At 35.8% G+C, this 24,001-nt stretch overlaps 2 protein-coding genes across 3 annotated transcripts; one reads left to right on the top strand and one right to left on the bottom strand.

Annotated features, from left to right (window-relative positions):
- Positions 1 to 1,573: 1,573 nt before the first annotated feature.
- LOC145218258 (sortilin-like) lies at positions 1,574 to 14,723 on the bottom strand. The gene is made up of 18 exons (XM_080085667.1): positions 14,420 to 14,723; positions 14,074 to 14,213; positions 13,824 to 13,911; positions 13,613 to 13,764; positions 13,111 to 13,265; positions 12,715 to 12,842; positions 12,323 to 12,470; positions 11,199 to 11,308; positions 10,280 to 10,423; positions 9,702 to 9,813; positions 9,162 to 9,327; positions 6,990 to 7,177; positions 6,235 to 6,421; positions 5,793 to 5,904; positions 5,472 to 5,558; positions 4,542 to 4,702; positions 3,697 to 3,901; positions 1,574 to 3,099 (listed from the first exon to the last, which is right to left on the bottom strand). Exons 1-18 carry the CDS (start codon positions 14,648 to 14,650, stop codon positions 3,082 to 3,084), a joined length of 2,532 nt encoding a protein of 843 aa, XP_079941793.1. The 5' UTR covers positions 14,651 to 14,723; the 3' UTR covers positions 1,574 to 3,081.
- Positions 14,724 to 15,365: 642 nt separating this feature from the next.
- Positions 15,366 to 23,420, top strand: LOC145218262 (cathepsin L-like). 2 transcript variants are annotated; one of them, XM_080085672.1, is made up of 12 exons: positions 15,366 to 15,629; positions 16,291 to 16,439; positions 16,578 to 16,649; positions 16,854 to 16,926; positions 18,158 to 18,332; positions 19,744 to 19,874; positions 20,434 to 20,582; positions 21,090 to 21,267; positions 21,693 to 21,877; positions 22,215 to 22,305; positions 22,449 to 22,507; positions 22,770 to 23,420. In XM_080085672.1, the coding sequence occupies exons 1-12, from the start codon at positions 15,584 to 15,586 to the stop codon at positions 22,842 to 22,844; spliced, it is 1,383 nt and encodes a 460-aa protein (XP_079941798.1). In that variant the 5' UTR covers positions 15,366 to 15,583; the 3' UTR covers positions 22,845 to 23,420. The 2 variants fall into 2 exon arrangements, with proteins under 2 accessions (XP_079941798.1, XP_079941797.1); XM_080085671.1 differs by lacking the exon at positions 15,366 to 15,629 and having other exon boundaries at positions 16,186 to 16,439.
- The last annotated feature ends 581 nt before the right edge of the window (positions 23,421 to 24,001 follow it).

Below are 24,001 nucleotides of genomic sequence, written 5' to 3'. Positions count from 1 at the left end.
CCTTTTTTCCTTGCTGCACCCCTTTCAAATCACCAACCAATTTTCGCACCCCCTTTCAAATCACTAACCAATTTTCGCTCCCCCTTCTGCAATTGCCTAAATAGAATAGACCTAACCAACCTTAATGATTCAGCATCCCCGCACCCCCTAGGAACAGTTCTCGCACCCCTTGGGGGTGCGTGCACCCCAGGTTAAGAACCCCTGACATAAGCGCATAATTCTAAAGAAAATGTTGTATTGTCCATGTGGTACCATGCTTGTGCGTGCAGTACCATATGTTGTTTATAGTGTCACTGGTTGCTGAAGGATAGAAAGCTAATTCTTAACAGGGTTGATTCGAATTGAAAAGCAGGATTCATTTTTGCAAAAGGGTATTGACAAAAATAGTTTATGATTCAGTGGTGTGTTTGTGAAGGAACTACTTTAAAATTACTTTTACTTTTATTGGCGGTTTTTGGAAGCCAAAAAATAAGTTATAAATGTCAAGGCGCAAACTTTTTGACAATGGAAACGCAAACTTGGATTGTATTTAAAATTGCATGAGACAGGTCAATTCGAGACACTTTGAGCTTTATTGACAATGAAACTTCTCAAATTGAGCTTGTCACTGGCTAAAACCAAACTTATATGGTATTTGGTTAACCACGCCTATTGATTTTCCTTTAGTTAGTGGGTTGTAACTTTTGCGGCATGGGTAGACTTTCGTTTGAGCCGCGGTATAACCATGGCAAGTAATAAAAAGTATTCTTTTAATTTCATTCGGTTCTACTTGGACAAAGCTCGCAATCTTTAAATAAAATCGCGGCCGATTTCAAAGCTATAACATTTGAACAAAACCCATTCGAACTCGACAAGTTATTTGCTGAAAAAACAGTTACCAGTGGTTACGTCAAATAACGAAAAAAACATGTTTAAATGCGCCGCGAAGATTGCTGACTTAATTATAAAAGTCGTAGTCTATAACTGGTCAATATAATTTTGATTTGTGGTTTCGTAACAGACAAAATGAAATAAATTGTGGGAACACGGACTTTGGTCTAAGATAAAAGCGTTGGCTTTTGGTCCGGTATGATATTAACAAAAACTGTTTTGCTTCGTCAGCGAAATGAGGCTGTAAAAACGTCACTCACGCTCTTTGTTTAACCTTCGCCCACACAAATATGAATTTTCCATAATGGGAATTCGCGTAGATAAAAAAATAGACTATGAGTACAACATAACGCTAAACAAACAGTGTTACTAAAGTGAGCAAGTCATTCAGGCCTGTACAATCAGGTGTATCTGTGGGGCATTTTAATCTGTTATCAGGCCGTGCAGAGTCAATACTTTATGCAGGCTGCACATAACACTAAAACACAAAGACCCTCCGCAAAACGATGCAGGGCTTCGTATTATGCTTTTTTCTTGAATACTTCTACATAACTGAGTGCAAACATTTTTTCGCAATGTGACGTTAAGTGTGTGTTTGTCGTCACCATTTTTCCACTACGTAGCATAAAACACAAATCACAAGGTTACGTCATTACGACTGGTATTGCGTAAGTATGACGTATTTCACAAACAAACAACACCGTTTTTCACAGTAATCTCGAATTTATTAGATCTGCACTGAAACGAAAAGGGGCAGAACAAAAATAGGCACCGCTCCTAAAATAAGTTTATGTATGGTCAACAGGTATGTACAGGAATAAAGGAAGTGGCCCTTGGAAGAGAATGAAATAATACCTAAAGCCACACGACTATAACAAAACATTTAAGGCACAAAAAGTAGGCGTTTTAACACAACATGAAACATGTGGCCGTGTTGAAAAGAGGTTGATTTTCAGCCGTAATTACAAGTCCAGGGTGTTTTTGGTCAAATAGGCATTTGAGGCTGTTTATCGACCGAATAGGCATTTTATTCATTAAATAACAGAATATAAACACATTTTCAGCTTCGCGCTTGGACGAAATTGCACATAGAGGTAAATTTTCTGTGCAAACAGAAGCGCCTGAAAATGGGCCACAGAGTGTAATAGACAAGTTTTGATTGGCTGGGCTGCATCTGCGTTTGACCAATCAGGGCTGCTTCGTCTTCAGTACCCCAACGACATCGAAGACTTTTGAACGATTTTTCACATTGTCAAGATACGCGCAATAGTAGGTTTTGACTTGCATACATAAAGCAACCATACAGAAGATTGTTTCAATGTTATTATCCGAGGGAGATTGAAAATCGACAATTCACGTAACATGTAGATTTTCTATAGCATAGGTTCTAGAAGGCATACATGTGAAACCCAGACACTTTCGTATCGACAGCAATCAATCTCACAACGCACATGCATCTACTTCGTGAACTCTTGGCAAAAATCGACGAGTTTCCAATTCACTGCAATATGATCGACCCCGACCATAGATTCTTAATCTTTAAGAATACTGTAAGTTCTTCAGCAGTTTTAGCGCTTTATAAAATTGAGTAGCCAGTATGCATTTTGCTTGTACAATTCATCCGTTTATGTTTATGGGCAAAAAGTTTTATATTTTAGCAAAATTACTGTAAAGATTGACGATAATATTAAAAGTCCTGGTTTAGAAGATCATGGCAAAATCATATATATCTTTGAATATGTCGAAAGGTTATATTCAACACAAGACTGCCACAGGTTAATTGCAGTATAATGTAGCGATTAGGAGTTTTAATTACTGCATTGACCTGTGAAGAATCAGAAAAGGCCTTACGTGACTGGTTACTTTTAAAGTACCATTCAAGGATCATACTCCTAAATTCTACAGCTCAACGTCGAATAAATAAACATGGTAAAAGCGAAAGAACCATTCACACAAATCACAATCTTTCAAGCGTGCCTATACTGCAAGTTAACGCAGAAAGAAATCAAACCGACCCATGACGTCACTATGACATCACATGCTCTTGACGTAGGACAGGTGGACGTTTTTACAACACAAGAAAAATCGCAATGTACAATGCATAGCTGAGTAGAAGTGGGCTACGGGAGTGACTATAAGACTGGAAGGGATTTTTCGGCTTGGGGCGCAAAATCATTGATGACATCATCGAGAAAGGGCGTCGTCGTATGGTCACGTGACAAGGAGGTCCTAAAAAGTCGCGTTATTAGCTGGGCTGTTACAAATAAGTGTGTTGCATTAAAATATTAATGTGTAAGTGATAGGAAAAGGTGATAAACTAGATGTTCTTTCCTTGACAAGAGCAGGGTATGGTTGTATGACGTCACACAAATATGACGTTTAATCGCCGTAATCGCAGCTTTTGAAAAATTTTACTGCGTTTTAACTTACGGACTTTGTTTACACCTCTGTACATGTTTGTCCAATGTACTGCACATTTAAGTCCAAACACCAAGCAACAAAAATAGCAATAAACGTTAATGAAAATCCTAATAGTTACGCTCGGCACAGCCATAATGGGACACAGAAGAATCTAAATGACGCATTGCCAAAATTCAGGAAGTTTCAATTAAACGCGTTCCGGTTAATCGCACATTTAGTTAAACCGTTTTGAGATGGTGACTCTTTGTTTAAAAAAACCCGGTTAATCGCATATTCAGTACCACTGTATAGGGTTTGTCAATCGAAAGGCTGCATTATGTTCAGAAAAAAATCATTTATTTGCATAAAAGGTTTGACAGTTTGAAATGTGACCAACCTAATACGCAGAATACAATAGGTACGTACCTCATCGGAATCGTCATGATACGACAACGTCGCTCCATTCTTAGGCTTCATGTTAGCCAGAGAACTTGGATCAACGATTACTGTGTCATCATCATCATCAACCAATGAAGAAGTGCCCACTAGAGGGTGCACTGCGGACCCGTTGGCTCGCTTGGCTGCTTCGTTGTCGTCTTGTGCAAGTGGCGTATATCGTACCCGCAACATACTGTAAAAGAAACAAAAGGGTAAGTACCGACTGGGGTTGACAAAACATAAAGACGGTGTGTTTTTGTGGGCTGTATTTATCTCAATCCAAGTTGCTTTACAAATATAAGGCAAAATCAAATCAATCATTCAAATTTATTTTGTTTACAGCCCCCTGAAGTTATCGTGTCGAAAATACAGCTGGCAAAAAGCACGTATAGTTAAAACACATTGTTATCGAAAACGATTTTCCTTTGTTTTCATCGTGTTAATTTCAATCAAGTGCCTAGGAAATTTGAGTCTTTATCAAGGTCAAGTTTGAGTCCCTTTTTTGAAGTTTTTAATTTGATTTCTCATGGTTTGTTGTTTGCCTTAGCGTTTTTAAACATCCTTAGCTGTTTTCATGGCGTTGCTTAACGTTCATAATAGAGCCATTCATACATTCCACTGGTCATTCAGTGGTAGCCTTTCTAGCATTTTGGAACAAGGCGAATAGTCCAGCCTTCTGTAAGATTCGAACCCACGGCAGTAGTCTAAACATGTGAGGCACCATACTAATAAAACTACACATAGGCTTAAAGGCACATGGCACATTTACTGTGGGGTCATTTTCCAAATATAGCTATAGTGCAATCTGCCTATTTATGTCGTGCATTACTTACGTTTTTCTCTTTCTATACAAAAGCACTCCTAGAGCGACTCCCATCATTATGACAATAATCACAAGGAAGATGACAAGGCCGATATGGCGGCTTGTGTGGCGAGGTGTGTACGATACAAAGTCATTGGGATCAACCCCAAACTCTTCATCAATGATCTGTGGCTGCAAAATGATAGGCCTGGTTACAAGTATGCACAAATGATGCTTTACGCCAGTGGTTCCCAACTAGGGGGTGATTTTGTAATTTGTAGGGGGAATTTGTGTCACAATCTGGTTGTCTGTGATCTGTGTTAGTTTAATTTCTGTTCTAAGAATTACATTGAAATGTTAAAAATTTGTAGGGGGGGAATTAGATTTGAATATCGACTAAAAGGGTGCACAGGACAAAAAAGGTTGGGAACTACTGCTTTACGCAGAACTATGACAAACGGTTGTTTGTATTACTATTTGTTAAACGTTGTGTGGAACAAACCAAGTAAGGCAATACTCTCCTTTTAGGTATCCGAATTTATACTGAATTAGTTAGAATTTATTGTAAGTATGGTTTTAACGGGTAATGTGATGGAATTATACAGTAGCTTTTTTGTTTTTGGTCAAAAAATTAATTGCATTTTGTTTTCAATATCAAATTGCAATCCATAAATAGCGTAGGTATCCACAACAGTTATTCGGTGCAATGCACTTTTTACCATGTAATAACTAACAAAATCAATTATGGGACCTTTTTATAAATAATCGTTGCACAAATCGTTTCTATGTGAAGAAGGCATTTCCTTGAAAAAAAAACGATGTTTGTGGTGCCAGAATTTTCTGCGTGTTCGCTGTTTTGCAGCTCTATTTACATTTCCAGTGAGGAATTCAAGGAACAAAGACAGAAAAATCACAAAAGAACTTTACACAGGCCACAAAGACAGTCTGTACAGTCATTTACCTTTGCACAACTTTTCTTGAGATCTTCGGTTTTGGTATTGGGCTGAACGCCACCCTGGCACTTGTCTCCAGGTATCTTGCGGTAACCCTGTGCACACAAACGTTGTAAGCTTCAAAAAGTGGATGCGAGAACACCTCTTATGCACAATACTTGCTAAAAGGCAATCTTTAAAAACGACGTGCCTTTATAGTGGCCTTTGGTAACTTTAAAACTAAACTTATGGCATTCACTGCACAGTAACACAAAACATACATTACTACAGAGTGGTAGTATTGAGTATGACGATATTTCAATAAGAAGTGATTCAGACAGTTTAAGTACCTTCGTTTCAATAACTTCCTCTTCGTTATCAATGCAAATGTCCATGTTGGATGTGGCGACTGCCGGGTCTTTCACACACATTGACTGGTCGTTGCGAACGTAAGCGTAATCACTAGTTAAAACAAGAAACAACCATAGTTTTAATTTCGCAAAAACAAGGCTGCTTCAATGCAGGGTAAGGCCAAGTAACAGCAATGTCACATAAAAAGCATCTACATTTTCAACGTTTCTACGTCTACTAAATAAGTTTAAGGAAATGAACATATACGGCTACCTAAAATGTGTAACCATAGTTTTAGAGTAGACGAAGAAATACAAAAGTATACCAAATGTTCAAAAAATCTGCACACCAAGCTGAGTAAATCTGTTCCATTACCGTTTTGTCACAAATTGGTTCCGTAAAATTTCTTAAATCCCGATTAATTTTCAATTTTCAACGTACCATATGTAGTCGCTGTATTGACACGCGCAAGGTTGTCCAACAGGATTATTCACTAGTGTCTGATCGTTAACACACAGACTTCCCTTTGCTCTGCGGAAATACATCTTCTTTTCACCAAGTAGGCAACCTTCATCGGATAAAGTGTTCGTTTCATGTGCTGTCCATTTCTGATAGTCTTCTCTGCCACCTGAACGAACACAGTTTGTGCATATTCAGTCACAGAGTTAATTCTTAACATTGTCCCGGAAAGACTCCTGTCGTGAGTTCGAATCCCATCGCAGGGTAGATTTTTCTGGCCTACGCCTCGTCCTACGGTGGTAAATGCTTGGTGACCAGGCTGATTCGGTATAGCGCATTCAATGGGCTGGCGTACTATGATTTATATATGAGTGTGCCGTGATCGCTGGTCTGCATGGACGCTGCACGACTGATCCCAGTTGTGAAATATTGAGACAGGATAGGCATAATTGTGTCGATACAGCGTTTCATGCATGGTCATACATTTTCATTATTTGGATAAGGTCCATAACGATAAGACAGAATTGTATTAGGGTTTTGCACACAAGTATCGGTTCTGTTTTTTTTTATCACTTTAAATGGATACCTAAAGAATACTAAAATCACAGGTAAACAGTCCTATAAGGAAAAAAAGGCAGTAATATTGTGTAAAACATTTTTTCTGTTTAGATTTTTTCTGTTTTTCTGTTATGTCTGATAATGACTGTAGTATCACACACATTATGCTTCATACTTACATGAATCTCCCATTGCTGGTCTAAAGTCAACAGTAATTGCCATCCATGAGCCATCTCCACTCCTGTTCCATCCCCATATACTCACATCGGTTGATTTCTCGCCTGGTTCTGCTGATATGCCAGTGATCTGAATCGGTGTGTCAGTAAACTTGTATGAGTGCCAGCAGTCTCCCTCATCAAAAGAAAATCTATGAAACAAACACATTTTTATGGAAACTGATGATCAATTAAGGCTAATGTAGTGTTTTAGTTTTAAACTAGAAAAGTGGCTTTCTGATATACTTCAATTTTATATATTCTATACGATATTTACCAATTTACTATACTATACACGATTGTATCTACATGTATGATTGTTTTTGCATGTAAAAACGAATGGGTCCCCACATACGTGTTTATGCAGATATACGGTAAACCTATGTTGCAGTTATTTTTAGATTCTTAAGGACAATTTTTTTACAAAGCATTAACTTAACTTTAAAACTTTTTGTCCGTATTCTTTTTGCATCATTATTGTCATATAATTACAAAAAATCGGCGAAAAAAGAACAGGGAAAATACTTTCAAATTAATCTCTTACTTTGACCTTGATATTGTCGTTCAAGTTCAGTTTTAAACATATATTTTCCTAGAAAGCCTTAACTGTTATATTAGACACTATATAAAAAAAGTCGTTTGCTACAAAGGTATACATAACAACTTGTTTTTCACTTAACTTTGTTTCGCAAAAACGACTGTTTAATGACCTTTTGACACTGTTTTTAACATCATGCAGTCCTCAGTGTTCAACAATACCGTTTAGCCTAATTTATACATCACTTAAGTACTGATTCTTGAATTGATTTGTCAAAAATAAAGAAGATACGTTATGAAGAAAAATTCTTAACTGTGTTGTAATGCCTACAAGTTGACCTTTAGTGACCCGTGGTTATGCGACGGCCAAGCTGACAACGGGAATTTAATAACCAATTATCGCGGCGTTTGAAAAAGTTAAGTTTATTTTTTCATATTTATGTTGATCAACGACGTTTTGCCTGACATAAACGAAACCGAAGTACGTTTATCAAGTTTAAATTACGTCTTAGGTTTAAAAACTTTGCAAAACTGAAAATGCGTGTACTGACTCAATAAAACGACACAGCATTGCTGCACAAAAAAACAGCTGATTTCTAATCACCCAAACGACTGTCTCGTAAAACGTCTGTCCGGACGTCAAGCTGAGCACTCCCGCTCTGCCGCCTTAATCGTGAACCAGTGAATTCCTCCGTTGGGACTTATATCTGACTGATAGCGTACACATATTATGGGTTGTAAAGGTAAATACTTTAAATACTAAACGAGTACCCTGCTTAAACAATTGTTATTTTTTTAAATATTTCTGCACCATAGGGCTTGTATTTCTGCCTTAAAACTAAAACCGATTATTTCGGGGTTTAAAGGGTGAAAAATGGGTGAATCCGAAAAAAAGATACAAAATTCTTTAAAAAAACCTTACATTGCGCCAAACAACAAAGCATGAAACTCCAAGACGCTGTACTTTAGTCAGTACAACGGTTTTAAAAAAATTACGTTTTGGGGGCCTGTGGGTGAACCGTTGGGCCAATCGGGGTCAAACTTCAGGAGGATCAAATTTGGATTATTAACTAACATCTTTGTAAATTTGAATAAATTTAAAGCACTCTTTCTTGACCAAACGCGTCTCACAAACCAGCGTTAGACAGAAAAAAGAAAAAAAAACACGGACAAAAACAATATGAGTCCCCTTCAGGGAAGGGGACCCATAATTACTTCTTGAGACTTAAATCATTAAAACTTAATGTCAAAGGACTTTTTATCATACCTATGATGCACGAAAAGGTCTGCTTAGGTAATTTTTCCAGTAAACTTTGCAGATCTAGATATTGTTAAAATTGGTCTCGAATTCAACAGAAGCAAGGTACTGAGTCCCCAAATTAATGATTAAGGCATTTTAATGCACTTGTCTTCACAAAACCAACCATTTGTGTCAAAATCATACACAGTAAAATGGTATAATTGTGACAATGCGGAGTGTTATGACATTATACATCTGCCTAATTAAGTTGTCACTGAAAGCATAGAAAGAAATCCAAAACTGAACAGTAGCAAATACTATTAGCTGCACAAAGTTAATTCAAACTTTACATTAAATACCTAATTGTGTTTACAAGTTCAGATTTAGATGGAACAGCAAAGAGGATGCCACCAGAGTCACCAATTCCATAATGATATGGACCTGAAAGGTTAGCAGGTTGTTTCCATGTGTATCCTCCATCATTTGTCAGGAAAACATTTGGTGGGTTGAAGTTAAGACCATCACCTGCAATAAACAACCAATACAGATTTAGATTATATATTTATTCATGTAATAAGGTTAGACAAGAGAGTATACTCAATACTACATTATTATGACTAAAAGTTAGAAAGTAACATTGCAAAACCATTGCAGTTGGGCGAGTTAAAGGGGAGGTCTGGTAAAAAAACATACTTTTTTCTATTGCAAAACTCCTTAAAACAGACATATTTATTTTTAAATATTTTTCGTGTGGAAAGTCCAAACAGAAAAAATGTATGAACACATAGTGATTCTAACTTCAACCAAACTTAAAATTTTGACCAAAAAATGGTACAAGTTGATAAAAAATGCAAAAATTCTAGTAAATGTAAAAAAACAAACAGTTTTTTTGCACCTACCCAAATTTCCATGTGCCATGATTATACCAACAGCACTGGGGCTGGAAAGAGGCAGCGCAGGTAGACTGACATGCTTGGATGCACTGAAGTAATTGTGAATTTGAAGCTTGCACTGTCAAAAAGCAACCAACCATTGAGTTAGAGCAAACAAACTTAAGACAACATCCTGTTCAGTTGAGACTACTGGTGTTTTTTTCATTCACTTTAAATGGGAACTGCAACTCCTTATACTGAATATTAAATAAGAAATATGAACCAAACTATTGTACATAATACAAACCATTAAAATAGATTATTTACAACAACTTATTACTAATTGAACAGGATAAAAAATGTTAAACAGAAGTGTGAATGTAAAATCATGTGTTTTATTTCATCACAAAACATCTAGTAAAATTCAGATTCAGTAAACTGATAATAATATTTTAGTGTCCTGGGACTTTTTTGTTATTGAGTCATTGGTTATTGTATGACATCATACAACGTTACTATTTTATCCAAAAAAGTCAAATTTCACAATCAATGGCTTTAGGGTACACTGTATCTACATAGTGTATTTATAGACTGTATGTATATACCTCTTTTTCTGATGAAGGACAATGGCTGCCTGCTGGAGATGAAATAGAGTCCCATACACCTCCTTTGTCAAATGTGATTCTTGAGTGCACGGTATTGTCTTTAGTAAGTTGTGAAGTAATGTACACCCCTGGCAGTGATTTGACCTGCAAAAGTATTGTATATAACATAGAAGTAACAGCACATTTTGAACCTTGAGCAAATGAAAATGTCAAATTACATAGGGTATGCCTCCATTTAACTATATTCAGTATTGCCATTTTAAAACAGATTTTTGAATCTGTATGATTGAAAAACTTTGGGCATATAATATTTAAAATGTTTTCAGTCTGTAGTTTTAAATGCATAAAACAGCTTTAATGCCATTTACCATGCACTTTGAATGCACCGTATATAGTTTAGTTATAAAACAACAAGTCTATTGTTACCTTAACGTGTGAAACAACCATTATACGTAGACAATATAGCAAACACACAATGGGCCAAAACAGAATCAATGCATTTTGCTCTATTGCTTGTGTACAATAAACTAAGACAATGGGTGAGCTACAGGTCGCATATTTCCTGTTCTATTGAACAAAATACACAGCAGTTAATATGCAACCTGGCAAATGTATTAGGTGAGGTTTTGTGGGATTGGTTTGCCTGTAAACACTATTAGAAGGAAATGGGTGTTCCTGGTTTTGAAACCATTCACCAAGTGATTTTTTTGGAATAAAAATTGGTCAAGGACACAGGGAAAAACATTTTAATAAAATAAACATTTTTGCCTGTTGTACACTTTCTGCTGAGCAAAAACACAAATATATAACCAAGCAATGCAGAACAAATATAATTTTTTGGTGTTGCAACTCAAACAACTCGTGTCTACTTTAAAAATCGTAAAGCTTGTAACACAGATTGTTTAGATTTGATTATTACCCTGTAGAAATCAGTGATGCCTTGTGTGTTGGGGTAAAGATGTCTGGTAAGAGATTTTGAAAATATTATTCCACGCTCCTCAGAAGTGTAGATGTTGCCATGTCCAGTGTCTAAAGAAAGTGAACCACAATGAATTAACTAGGCAAGTAGTGCGTAGTAAGTTCGAAACCAATCAAAACAAACTATATTAAAACCCAGTGGTTCCCAACCGGGGAGGAATTCCTCCCTAGGGAGGAATTTTATGAATTCAGGGGAGGAATTTCATAAAAACTGTAAAAAAAAATTCTGTTGGAAATGTAACAGAATATTTTTGCATATACATTAGGGATATGCATTATAATTTGGATCCGGTTCACATTTGAAACCGGTTGGTTGTAAAGGGTTCTGAAATAGACATCTAATTATAAAGTCTTCTTGTATATACGGCCGCATGCTACGTTTCAGGCACTTAAATTAATTAATTATTGTCATAACAAAGTCCATTGTTTTAACATTTTTGTTTTTGGCACTCTGGCTGATGCTTAGTTGCTTAAAAACTGAACAGTCGACAGTTAGTAAACAGTATATATGTGTAATGAAACTAGATTCTTAGTTGCATATCATTGTTTGTGTAGATTTTAGTTGTAGCCTAAGTTTTAGTCAACTACCAGTATTTAAAAGAGACGAGTAGTATAAAAAGAACTGTGCCGCCATTACAACTACTTTCAGAGCGCAAGCGAGACGAAATTTCGCATTGAGTAGTAATGTGAAATAAATTGATATTTTAAATTGCTAAAATTTTGTATGTTATATTTGTTTTTCATCTTATGGGGAGGAATGAATAGTTCGGAAATTGGCAAAGGGAGGAATGTAACAAAAAAGGTTGGGAACCACTGCTTTTACCCAAACATATCACCTGTAATCATAACAATCCAATACAGTGTTTGGCTTTTATTTAGTTAAAAATGTAGTTTTTGTTAAAATTTGTAAGTAATACAAAGAGTTATGTGTAAAATGTAATGATATCATTGAAATTACATATACATCACATGATCATGACTCACTATTCAATCTTTAAATAAATGCAAAATCACAGCCATAGCAACTTTTTACACCAAGTAAAATGCTATTTGTATATTACTTACCACCTGCTGCATCAACATGCACAAACACCATGCTTTCTGACATGTCCAAAATAGAGTAGAACTGGTCAGGATTAATAAGAGGCAATTGTGCGGCATTCCAGGTTTGGCCTTGGTCTTTTGAGATATGCATAACCCTACTTCCATTGTTCTGCAATTGAATGTTTTTTTAGCATCTGCCTAATGGTAAAAGAATTTTGTGTAAATGATCCGGCTATTTATTTGGCAGATTGTTTTAGCCAAGTACAACAAAAAAAGCGTTACTAAACAAAAAAAAATACATATTACATATCCTTAGCATAGGTTTTCGGTTTGGTACCAGTTTTGAACATCAATTCATTTTTGCAAGATAATTTTATATAGGACACATCTGAAACTTAATTGGTACAACTTACCCCTGGAAACTGAACAGAAAGAAAAAGGAAATCATTCTGCACAGCAAAACTATGAACATGTTGAGCGAGAAGAGTTCCAGATGTTGCTGTGGACATCTGTTTGTAAAGCTCATTCTCTGTGCTTTTTGCTAAAACAAAATTATATTTAGACAGAGTGTTAACGCTTGTGTGGTTGTATTGAGAATAAATGTACATTGTTTTTCCTAAAACATTTTTTTTCTAAAAGGCTTTTTAGGGGGAAATACACAAGAAGTTTTTCTGCACCCTAGCAAGTGTTCTCCAAAGATATCCCACTAATGGTGGCAATAAAAAGTATGGACATAATTTGCAAAAACAGAAAAACAAACATGTTTCTGTTTACACAAAATGTCAGCCTAGTCCCAGCATATAACTTACATGACATTCTGCCACTTGGATCAAATGTGTAATAAAAAAGGTGCTTCACTATTGGATCCCACTTTCCAGTGTGAACTTGGTTTTTGACCAATTTCCATTCACGACCAAAGTCAGTTGACATGAAAAGGCTGTTGTTTGTTGACTTGGCGAGCAGACTACAAAAATATCACTTGTCATTGTCAGTAATCAAAACATATTCTTTTTAGATTAGGTCTAATTTCATTACAAATATATTTAATGATCAAGAAAAATTATTTCTTTTTCGTAAGTCTTTTAACCAACGCTGAGCGCAGTGTACAGAAGTTGCTACAAATACAAATGTGCAGAAAAAAGGATGCTGCCACTATTTTTACCAACATGTGTTGCAGTAATATCAAGTGCAACAAACTAATGCATACTATTTACATTAAACAATATATATATAGTCTATTGGTAACACAGAAACTTGTTTCAATGCAAAAAAATGTCCCATGCACAAATGTTTCACTAATGTGCATATTACCTGTAATCATCTGTTGGACTGAACGTCAAAGTTGTGGCGTCCATAATAAACGGACAAATTGCCTTTTGAAAGGTGGCACCAGTGTCAGTGCTAACATAAATATTGGTATGGAACGTAGAGGTAAAGGGGGAAACATATCCAATCAAGATTATCTGAATGAAACAAAAACCATGAAACAACAAGGCTATTGAGTTTATCCAAGAGCTCTCACCTTTCCACTATCATTAGGGCTAAGATGGATTCCATTTGACTTTCTAATGGTGTCGTGACCAATTTGGTCTGAAATGTCAACAAATGACCTAAAATAAATAAATCATGGTTGAAATGAAGGGTAATTCAACTCTGTTTAACAAGCCTTAGGTTTTTGCTCAAGTTAAAGTCTCTTGTTACATATTACTAATGTGATGGACAAATTGCTTCAAAAAAGACTGCATCAATATTTTGCATCAATCAAAACTTACTGTCCACGATTTGTACTCCTATAAAGTCTTGAAGGTCGAAATGAGATGCCAAAATTTCGTGTTGTTAGTGCAAGCATAACACCTTGGTTACCAGACCATGTAAGAGATATGGCAGGATTCTCGTCATTACTGAAAATGTGCTGCAAAAACAAGTACAAGTTTTGACTATTTTTGTAAGAAATATATATCTTTTATACCACAACATGCACATAAATATGTAGAACAAATTCAGTACATCAAAAAGGATTTTTTTAAATTGCAACTGTAAGCAGTTAGTTTAAACAGGTGTAATGAACAACCAAAATTTTTAGTAATATGACCAAAAGAACATGAGACAGTTTTATACCTTTGTAGTCTTGGGACTTAATACATTTTGAACATCCGGAATAGAGTTACAAACAGTGTCCCGTTTTTGCCTGTTAGTGTTGTCTGAGTTCAAAGTTGATTCTTCACTCCGTTTTGTCCTTGCAAATTTTTTTGTAAATGTTTGCATGTCATGACAAAAAGTTGGTAAACTTGTGTGAAATATAACAGAGACAAACAGCAGAATTGAGAAACCGCTTGCCTCAGCAAACATTATGAACTTTAAATTGTTCTTGACTGTTTTTGTTCTATAGCTCCAACCTAAGCACACACAAAATATGAGACACATTGAAAAGCTTATAAAAAAACAGAAACCATGACTAAATCAATTTTAAGCAGCTAAGTGTAATACTGAATAGTTTGTTCACCATATCATTGCACAACACAGCTCTCAGCAAGCTGTTCAACTAACGTTTAATTAAATCAGTCTATACTGTATGCACATGAAAGGAGCAGACTACAAAGAAATTAGTCTTGCAGCTTGCACCATGTAAATATATTCATTGCACAAGTTGAAGTCCATCACCTTGTAAAAATAAAATCAAAAATCTATTCAAAAATCTAAAACATTCAGTCAACCACTACATTCGTTTAACCGTAACAATTAACATGAGAAAAAGGTTTTGCTTAACACCATAATGCTTTTAAACTTGTAACAACGGCCAATTGGCGCTCTGCTTTACTAAAATACTAAGTTCTTTGGCATATGACTAAACTCACAATAGTTTGTATTTGCACTGGAGGAACCTTAAATCAACCGACACGCTTCACTAGTTAACCACGCAAACAGTGACGCAGACTTGTGTCACATGACAAAGCAAACTGTCATACAGTTTTTTCTTAGCTCTTTGATCCCAAAAATCTACCTTTCTCGATAGTTTTCAGTTATAAAGGTTTAATGACATGCTAGGGGCACCTGGGCCACTCATTTTGTTGTATAGTATTAAAATTCGGTCGGCACACAGTAGTGATCTACTTCAAAATAACATTGCACTTACATAGCATCAGGGACAGCAACAGGAAACGGCTGCGAAAACCATCAGGAAAAAGGCTGTAAAAATCCAAAACAAATGATTCTAATCCATTGCCCACCCATGCTTCATATTGTTGAAAACATATTTGTAATGCAATCTAGGACGTGCAGCGAATGCTAGTTGCTCATTCATTTTACGCTTGGCTTTCAAATTCGATTGGTAAGTATTATTAAGATTATTAGCTATGTTGTAAAACAAAAGATGCCTTAACTTGACCAACTATAATTTGTGTTGCGTTGAAAAACGGATAATCTTTGGACCTCAAAAGCACCGACTGTTATTTCCCAGTAGCTCGTAGCGCTAGTGAATCTAGTGATGCATAACAAAAGAGAAAACGCTTTTAACGATAAGTGTTTACTAGTTACCTCTGTAGAGCCTGCCCTACAGTGTAGACTAGCTTAGCCTCGTTTAAGTCGTTTGTAAGCTTGTGTTGACAGCAATCCAGCATGTTTCGTTTATCGTGCTAATTCAACGTTGATATGCGTCTATCTGGCATCGTTTGTTTCTTAAGTAATGGCTAAACTTGTATCATCTTCGTCATTATCATCTTGTTTATTTTTTGTTTTAATAGTTTTGTTTTTTAAACAAGTTTCCAACAATCTTAAATAATTCTGTTGCCTACTTTTAGTTTTCTCAAGAAAACATCTTGAATAAACAATGTAACAAATATTTTGGTGGTTGTAATGTTTTTTTTAGGTTTTGGTCATTATTATTTCTTACATTACAGAATCAATTTGATTTTTTGTTGTTGTAGTTTAAGCCATGGATTACATTAGATTGTCATTACTTGTTACTTGTTGCCTTTTACCCCTCACCAAAGGGGGATTGGTAGGTTTGCTTGGGGCACCAAAGATTTTTCCAGAACCTGAAGAATTGACTGAATATACTAACCTCATCAATGAGGCTCAAAACACGGATGGTTTAGATGCCCCATTCAACGCTTCAAGAATAGTTTGTGCAACCAAACAAGTAAGGAAAAAACAACAGATATGTGTGTGTATTTTATCAGATCTTTTTGTCTTGGTTAGTTTTTCACAAATAACAAACTCAAAAATACAAAGCATTGTTAGTGTAAAAAGCAATCATAACCACAATTTTGTTTTGCAGTTGGTATTTGGAAATTTATTCAAAATATATTATCTGGTTCCTTGCTCTGATGATGATTGTGCATTTAAGCAGGTAAAATTGGTCAGTTTTTTACCATTTTAAACATTGTAAAGACATACATTTAAAAATGAATAGTTTTACTAAAACTAGTGTGATTAAAATAACCTTCAAAGTAAGACTGCACAAACGTTACAAGTATTAACTTTTTTTCCTTATTGATATGAAATATGTATTACTGTGTTTATAAATCATTAACTAGTAAAAAATGTTTTTTAGTGTGAGGCAAAAGTATTAGTGCAGCCATTGCAAAAGTATTCTGTGCATGCTGAAGTAAAATGCGACCAAGATGGTAAGTTCTTAGCTAATTTGTTTTTATGTTGTACTGTAGCATATTCACCTAACACACTACCTTACTGTACCTGCTGTATGTTGGGAAGCTATTTCTGGCATGTTTTTGTGTGAGCTATTCTGTGATTTTTTTCACTACTTGAAGTCAACTAAACCCTACTGCAGTAATGGGACGATACCAGGTTTTGAAGCGAGTACAGATACAGAGTACCACATGTACATACCTTCGATACCGAGTACTTAAGTATAGTGTTGTACTTAGTTGTATATCACTGGCTAATTGATCTGTCATGGCCGGAGTACAGGCGTGCACACACATGCCGAAAAATGTATTTTCCACACGATCGTGAAAAATATATACATAACCTGGCGTTTTCCCGATTTTGTGCTGTCTGAAGCAAGTATTAGCATAAAGTTGCCTGCATTCTTATGATGTAAACCGACCTTCGGTATTCGCACATTGGTATCGAAAACTGAAACAAAATATTTCGATACCGAGTAGTGATGGGACGATACCAGGTTTTGAAGCGAGTACCGATACCGAGTACGAGTACCACATGTATATACCTTCGATAACGATTACCGAGTACTTAGGTGTAGTGTTGTACTTAGTTGTATACCACTCGGGGTACAGGCATGCACACACTGAAAAAAAAATGTAATCTCCTTGTGATAGCGAAAAAAATATACGTAAACTGGCGGAACTTTTTTCCAATTTTGTGCTGTCCGAAGCAAATATTGGCATAAAGTTCCCCCGTATTCCTATGGTGTAAGTCGGCCTTTAGTACTCGCATGTTGGTATCGAAAACTGAGGCAAAATATTTCGATACCGAGTACGAGTATCGATACCACTGAAATCGTTCGATACCATCGATACCGAGTACCGGGTACTCGTCCCATCACTAATACCCAGTATGAGTATCGATACCACTGAAATTGTTCAATACCATTGATACCGAGTACCGGGTACCCATCCCTTCACTACCCTACTGACATTCATAATAAGTCAAATGTTTTACATTAAACTAGAAATAGAACGATATGAATTTTTTATAGCCGAAATCGATTATTAGTAGTTAAGTGGGCCGATAACCTATATTTAAAACTGATATTTTGTTTGCAGTTATAGCATAAATATGTACCTTTTTTTAATAAATATATATACTTTAATGTCTGTTTGAAATGCAAACATTGGGTGATTGTATGACAAGGAATTTGTTTTGTATTTTTAGCTAGAGATGGAGTGCAAACTTGCAAACAATTAAAAAAAGCTCATCAAAGTCGACCGAAACGAAGTGTAGGTAATAACATTGGTGTTGTGACTATGGAAAAAAGCAATGATGGATATGATACTAATATCAAGCCCTACTTTGACGAATTCATTAAAAGTTATGAGCGTGAATACAGGTATATTTGTTTACTGTATGTATTTGGATGCTAAATCATTGGTTGTGAGGGTTTAAGTCAGCGGTGGGCAAACTTTTCAGTGCAAGGGCCGCATTCAAAGGTTTTTAATCTTATCGGGCCGCATAGTATTTCACCAACGTACGCCAATTGCTTACTTGTTTTTTTGTTTTTTTCACATATATATATCATTTTAAGTCGCCTAAAATGCCCAGATTAATAATTTCTAACTTGGTGCATTAGTTCAGCTGAACGGAGCTAACTGTTTATGACGTCATAAACTGTATTGTGACGATTGCGGTGCCTGTTCTTTCGCATTGTTTGCACACAATAAGCGGATAAAAAGCCTGGCGTATATGGTCACTAGGCTGGTAATCTTTTTTTCCAGTCTCACGAAAGCTGTTTTTAGCTGTTTGAAAATCAAAATATTAGGCAAAATAGTTTTAGTTACGTCACGGCCGCCAGTACATGTATTTTAACATACATGGCCACGACCGCACAAACTTGTCTCCGCGGCCGCATGTCGCCTTACGGCCGCACGTTGTGTACCCCTGATTTAGCCCAAAATATTAAAATAGTATATTTTCAGCTATGTGCAAATACGTTTGTTGTCACTTTAATGATTGTACACACATTGGTTGAAACGCTACAATTGTAATTGTTTTCAAAAATAAACAAGCATTTGTTTCAACATAGGCTACACCACGTTTTTTTGTTAATAAATTCCTTGCGCTAACATTAAACAATGCGAGCCACTTTTAATAGCCGTGTTTAATGTTCGTTTGCAAAGAACTGCAACGACCTAAACTTGATCCAAAGTGACCAAAGTTTTGGCGTCAACATTGCAAAGTGGGCTGTATTTGAAAACGTAAACCGCTTTTACTTTATCGAACAAAGAAATTGTGTCAAGTGACGATTTGCATAATAACGTGGCAGAAACAACCGGCTAAAGCACATAAAAAGTATCTGCGTTTAGGCAAGTCGCATCCCCGGTATTTTTAAAACTCTACGCCTGTGCTTATAATTCTATTCAGTTGCTTGGTCACTTTCTCTTCAAAGTTTGCGAACATTTGGCGGGCCGCACAAACTCCTTTGTCGGGCCGCATGCAGCCCGCGGGCCGTAGTTTGCCCACCCCTGGTTTAAGTCCTTGGGACATTTTTTTTCCATTGTTGACTTAAATTGTCATGGTAAACATAAATGCTAGGTCCTGAAACTGTGCTTAGAAGTTGAAATAAAAAATGGACGCTTGCCCGTAAATATTTGTAAATTGAATGTAACAAACTGCACATTATACCACATTGCACTTACATAACATAACGTACAGCTCATCCAATTAAAAGTGAAGAGAACCTGTAGATACACTAACAAAGTCATAATAATCTTTTGAAACCTAAAACTGTTATATTTTAACAGTGAGAGCGGAAACTCTGAAGTCTATCAACAAAAGTACAAGGTCTTTGAGAAAAACTTTAAGATCATGAAATCATTGAATGAAATGGGAGACAATGCTGTTTATGGCATCACTAAGTTTATGGATTATTCCTGTGAGTAAACAATATCAGTTTTATTTTTTCTTATTGCCTGTTTTAAATGCATCAAGAAACCTTCACAGGATGGTAATGTGTTTTCATATACCGACTGGAATATTTGGAGTGAAAGTAAACAATGTAAATATGTGCTGTAAAATGTTTTCATGATGTGCAAAGCATGTTAGTGGTTTAATACAAGCAATATAACAGCAGTATGTGTGAAGGAAATGATGAAATGTTAGAATGTACAATTACAGTTTTGATTCTTTAGTAAAAATAGTGACTTTTTATGCAGCATTCTTTTAACACATAGCTATTTTTTGGTGATTTGTGTTGTTTACAAGAGTTGTTCTACCCCAAAATTTAGTTTTGTGCAATTCTTTGTGCTGCATTACTCTGCTACTTATGCTATTATAACAAAGATGCCCGTTTAAAAATCATTTTAACATTGAAAATTGAACAAAGACTTTTTTGTTGTACTCCAACAAATGTTCTATATGTTTGTATTTAAAGAAACAGCTCTTCATTGAAGAAATTCTACTAGGTATTTTTAATTTTTTCTGCAAATTCTTAGATGATGAATACAAGAAATACCTGGCCCCTGGTTTCACTAAACAATTGGTTTCAATTCGTGAAGCAGATATGTCTTCTCTTGATGTTAACGGTATCCCTGAATCAGTAGATTGGCGTGAAAAGGGAGCAGTTACAGCTGTCAAGAACCAGGTACTGTGTTTAATGTTGCTGGGCATTAATTTCATTTCCTGTAAACAGCTGCGTCATCATCACATGAGGCTTAATGATCATGTGACCGATGGACCGAGCTAAAAGTCCAACACAGTTTTTACTGCAAAGTCCTAATATAGTTCTTGCCCCAGCTTCACGGAAGTACATTTATGCAAAGTTGTTATTTAATTAATTTGTTCATCAAGGTTTTGCTGTTTGCATTTATTTCTTGATCCCAATCAGGTTCCCAACCTAGAAATCAGGTTATTGTCTGAAACTGTGTTATAAGAGTTGACAGTATGTTTTACTAAATTTAAGCTTGAATCACTTTGTTTTTTTCTTCTTTGTGTTATATATAGTTGTTAATTTATTTCACAATTCAATGTACACAAATGTGATATATTACCATTGCACAAGCAGAAGTATTTGTGCTGTTGATTTTAGATGCATTGTTTTTACAAATTGTTTCCTTTAATTGATGCAAAACATTGTTATTTTATTTTACAGGGCCAGTGTGGGTCATGTTGGGCATTTTCAACAACTGGTAATGTGGAGGGCCAGTGGTTTTTGAAGCATGGCAAACTTTGGTCGCTTTCTGAACAGGAGCTGGTTGATTGTGACAGCCTTGACCAGGGTTGCAATGGGGGACTCCCCTCCAATGCTTACAAGAGCATTGAAAAACTAGGTATGGATTTTTGTGTACTATACCTTTCTTACTTATTAGATTTGTAATACCAAGCGTTTTTTGTCTGTAAGATTTCCAGTTTCTGTGCAAAAATTTATTGAAGTGTTTTACTTTTTCAAACAGCATTAACAAACACCAAAAATTATGCACTGTTCTTTATACCCCAGAGCTATTACAAATATTCAGTGGAAAATATTTTGAATATTGTAATCCTGTGCTTTTATTATCACATATAAATAGCAACATACTTATTTTAATTCTTTGTTTTTGTCTGCTTCCTGCCCTAACCCAAAGGTAACATTTGAATGACAATAGCAGGGCAGTATTATAATATTCAAACTAATACCATATTATGTGCACCTGTGCACCTTAGCTAATACCAGATTTACATTTGCATGTTTTTAACTTGAACTTGATACCTCCAGGTGGACTTGAAACTGAATCAGATTATCCTTATGAAGCAGCCAATGAAAAGTGCAGTGTTGATAAAGCTGATTTCAAAGTGTCTATTAATGACTCAGTTGCATTGTCCAAGGATGAAGGAGAACTGGCTGCTTGGCTTGCTAAAAATGGTCCAATTTCTATTGGAATAAATGCTAACATGATGCAGGTAATCAATTGTTTTTTTTTCCTGATGACTGTTACGCTCATAAAAATTTGAATTTCCTGTTTTATCACAAGTCCATTTAATCATTTTTGATTGAGTTTCCTGACTTTAAGAACAGCACTACTTGTATAGATTTCATTTTGCAATGAGGTAAAAATGTTTTATCATAAGCTACAGTTTGAGTTAAGGATGTGCATACGGTTAATCATAACTTACAGGCATGCATGGTCAGTTTTGTTCCTTCTGAAAATGCAATTAAAAATAATATTGTAACTTTATTCCAGAAAAAATCAATGGCTGTTAAATAAAGAACTAAATTAACAAAAAACATTCTTTCTAGTTTTATTTCGGAGGAATTGCACACCCTTGGAAAATCTTTTGCAATCCTAAAAGCCTGGACCATGGAGTATTGATTGTTGGATATGGCACTGGTATGGAATCTATTCAACTGACTTGAAAACATTGAAATGAAGCATGCCACACTCTTTGCATGATCCTCATACAGAAATTAGACATCCTGATCAGTAGGTACAGTTTAAATAAGCCTTAATCTATATGATTGTTTTTTGTGTAGAAAATGGTACACCATATTGGATCATCAAGAACAGTTGGGGACCCAATTGGGGTGAAAAGGTGAATATATTTTGAGTATTGTAACTTACCTTGACCTTTGTGATAAAAACCATGGCAATGCAACCATTCTGAAACAGTCCTAAATGATTGCAATAATCCTAAATTGTTGATAGAATACAGGAATTTATTGCTAAAATGTGACAAAAACCTATTAAGGAAATGAAAATCTCTCAATTTTTTGCTTGGATAAAAAATGTTGTTATACTAGGAAAAGTCAACTGTTAGTGTTAACATTACCATATTGTCTTTGTATTTGTTCCAGGGTTACTATAGGATCTACAGGGGTGATGGTTCATGTGGCCTAAACCAAATGGCAACGTCTTCCATTGTTGATTAAGCAAATGACGAAGAAAACTTCTATGTTGTATCATTGTAAATTTATGTGTTCCTTACTATTCATGTATTAATGTGTGACATGATTTTAAAGCTTTTTATAAGGCCGTTTTACAAAAATCAGCTTTTATAATGATTTATTATCAGTTATTGTACATTTTTAAGTGTTTAACGTGCTTTCCACAAGCAGGTACAGTTTAAAGCAGTGGTTCTTAACCTTTTTTCCTTGCTGCACCCCTTTCAAATCACCAACCAATTTTCGCTCCCCCTTCTGTAATTGCTTAAATAAAATCGACCTAACAAACCTTAATAATTCAGTATCCCCCGCACCCCCTTGGAACAGTTCTCGTACCTCTTGGGGGTGCGTGCACCCCTGGTTAAGAACCCCTGGCTTAAAGCATTGAATATTTTTCTTCATGCTTTGCTTATACATTATGCAGCCTTGTTTCATATGACAAAGTTTTAATTGTTGTATGATTATGGTTTGTATTAAGTGGCCTTGTATCTGACAAGTTCCAATGCAGTGAAGTGCAATGTATATTTTTGTGGGTACACAACATGTTTGTCATCATTCAAACAACCTTGGTTATCTAAAGCCTGAGTCAAGGTTAGTGCCACAACCTTTCAGTCTGAACTAAGACTCATTTTAACCAATTGGTAAAATCTCTACAAAGCAAACCAACAGACAGGTATTACACAGGTTAAGACACTGGATACGGCAGGTACAGTAACATTTAAAGAGATTTATATTCTTGTTGTGTCTGCAGGTGGGTTGTGAACCGTTTTTGTCCCAAAACCAACCTTCAGTTATAGTTCTCCAATCATAGCAGCAAAGAAATAGCTACAGAACGAAGGCTGTTTTGGTATAGGCCTACCCTGCTGAATAAATATCTTGTGTATTGTGGCGGATTGATCCTAAAAATGCATCTAATGAAACACATTTTCTACGGTGTAAAAAAAGCACTGTAATTGGATGCATTTGCATGCCATGTCCTGCTTTAGGGCATAGCAACATCTTGGTCACCGTGTTTATGGTCATGATCTATGACAACGCAAACTCATTGTGTTTGCAGTCATCTATGTTTACACTTGTTCTTTACCTGCCTTTAGGGCCAATGATAAAATTTCAGTTGCTTCCTCCTCTGGTAACAGTGTCGGTCA

Source organism: Phallusia mammillata, chromosome 3 (assembly GCF_965637545.1).
Source record: "Phallusia mammillata chromosome 3, kaPhaMamm4.hap1.1, whole genome shotgun sequence".
Lineage (NCBI taxonomy): Eukaryota > Metazoa > Chordata > Ascidiacea > Phlebobranchia > Ascidiidae > Phallusia > Phallusia mammillata.
This window is presented reverse-complemented; position numbering and strand designations above follow the sequence as displayed.

Coding starts and splice junctions, on each gene's coding strand:
- LOC145218258 (XM_080085667.1), bottom strand. CDS start 14,650: ATGTTTGCTGAGGCAAGCGGTTTCTCAATTCTGCTGTTTGTCTCTGTT. Junction 14,214..14,419: donor TAAGTCCCAAGACTACAAAG/GTATAAAACTGT, acceptor TTGTTTTTGCAG/CACATTTTCAGTAATGACGA. Junction 13,266..13,612: donor AGTCCAACAGATGATTACAG/GTAATATGCACA, acceptor ATATTTTTGTAG/TCTGCTCGCCAAGTCAACAA.
- LOC145218262 (XM_080085671.1), top strand. CDS start 16,233: ATGGATTACATTAGATTGTCATTACTTGTTACTTGTTGCCTTTTACCC. Junction 16,440..16,577: donor TAGTTTGTGCAACCAAACAA/GTAAGGAAAAAA, acceptor TTTGTTTTGCAG/TTGGTATTTGGAAATTTATT. Junction 22,508..22,769: donor GACCCAATTGGGGTGAAAAG/GTGAATATATTT, acceptor TATTTGTTCCAG/GGTTACTATAGGATCTACAG.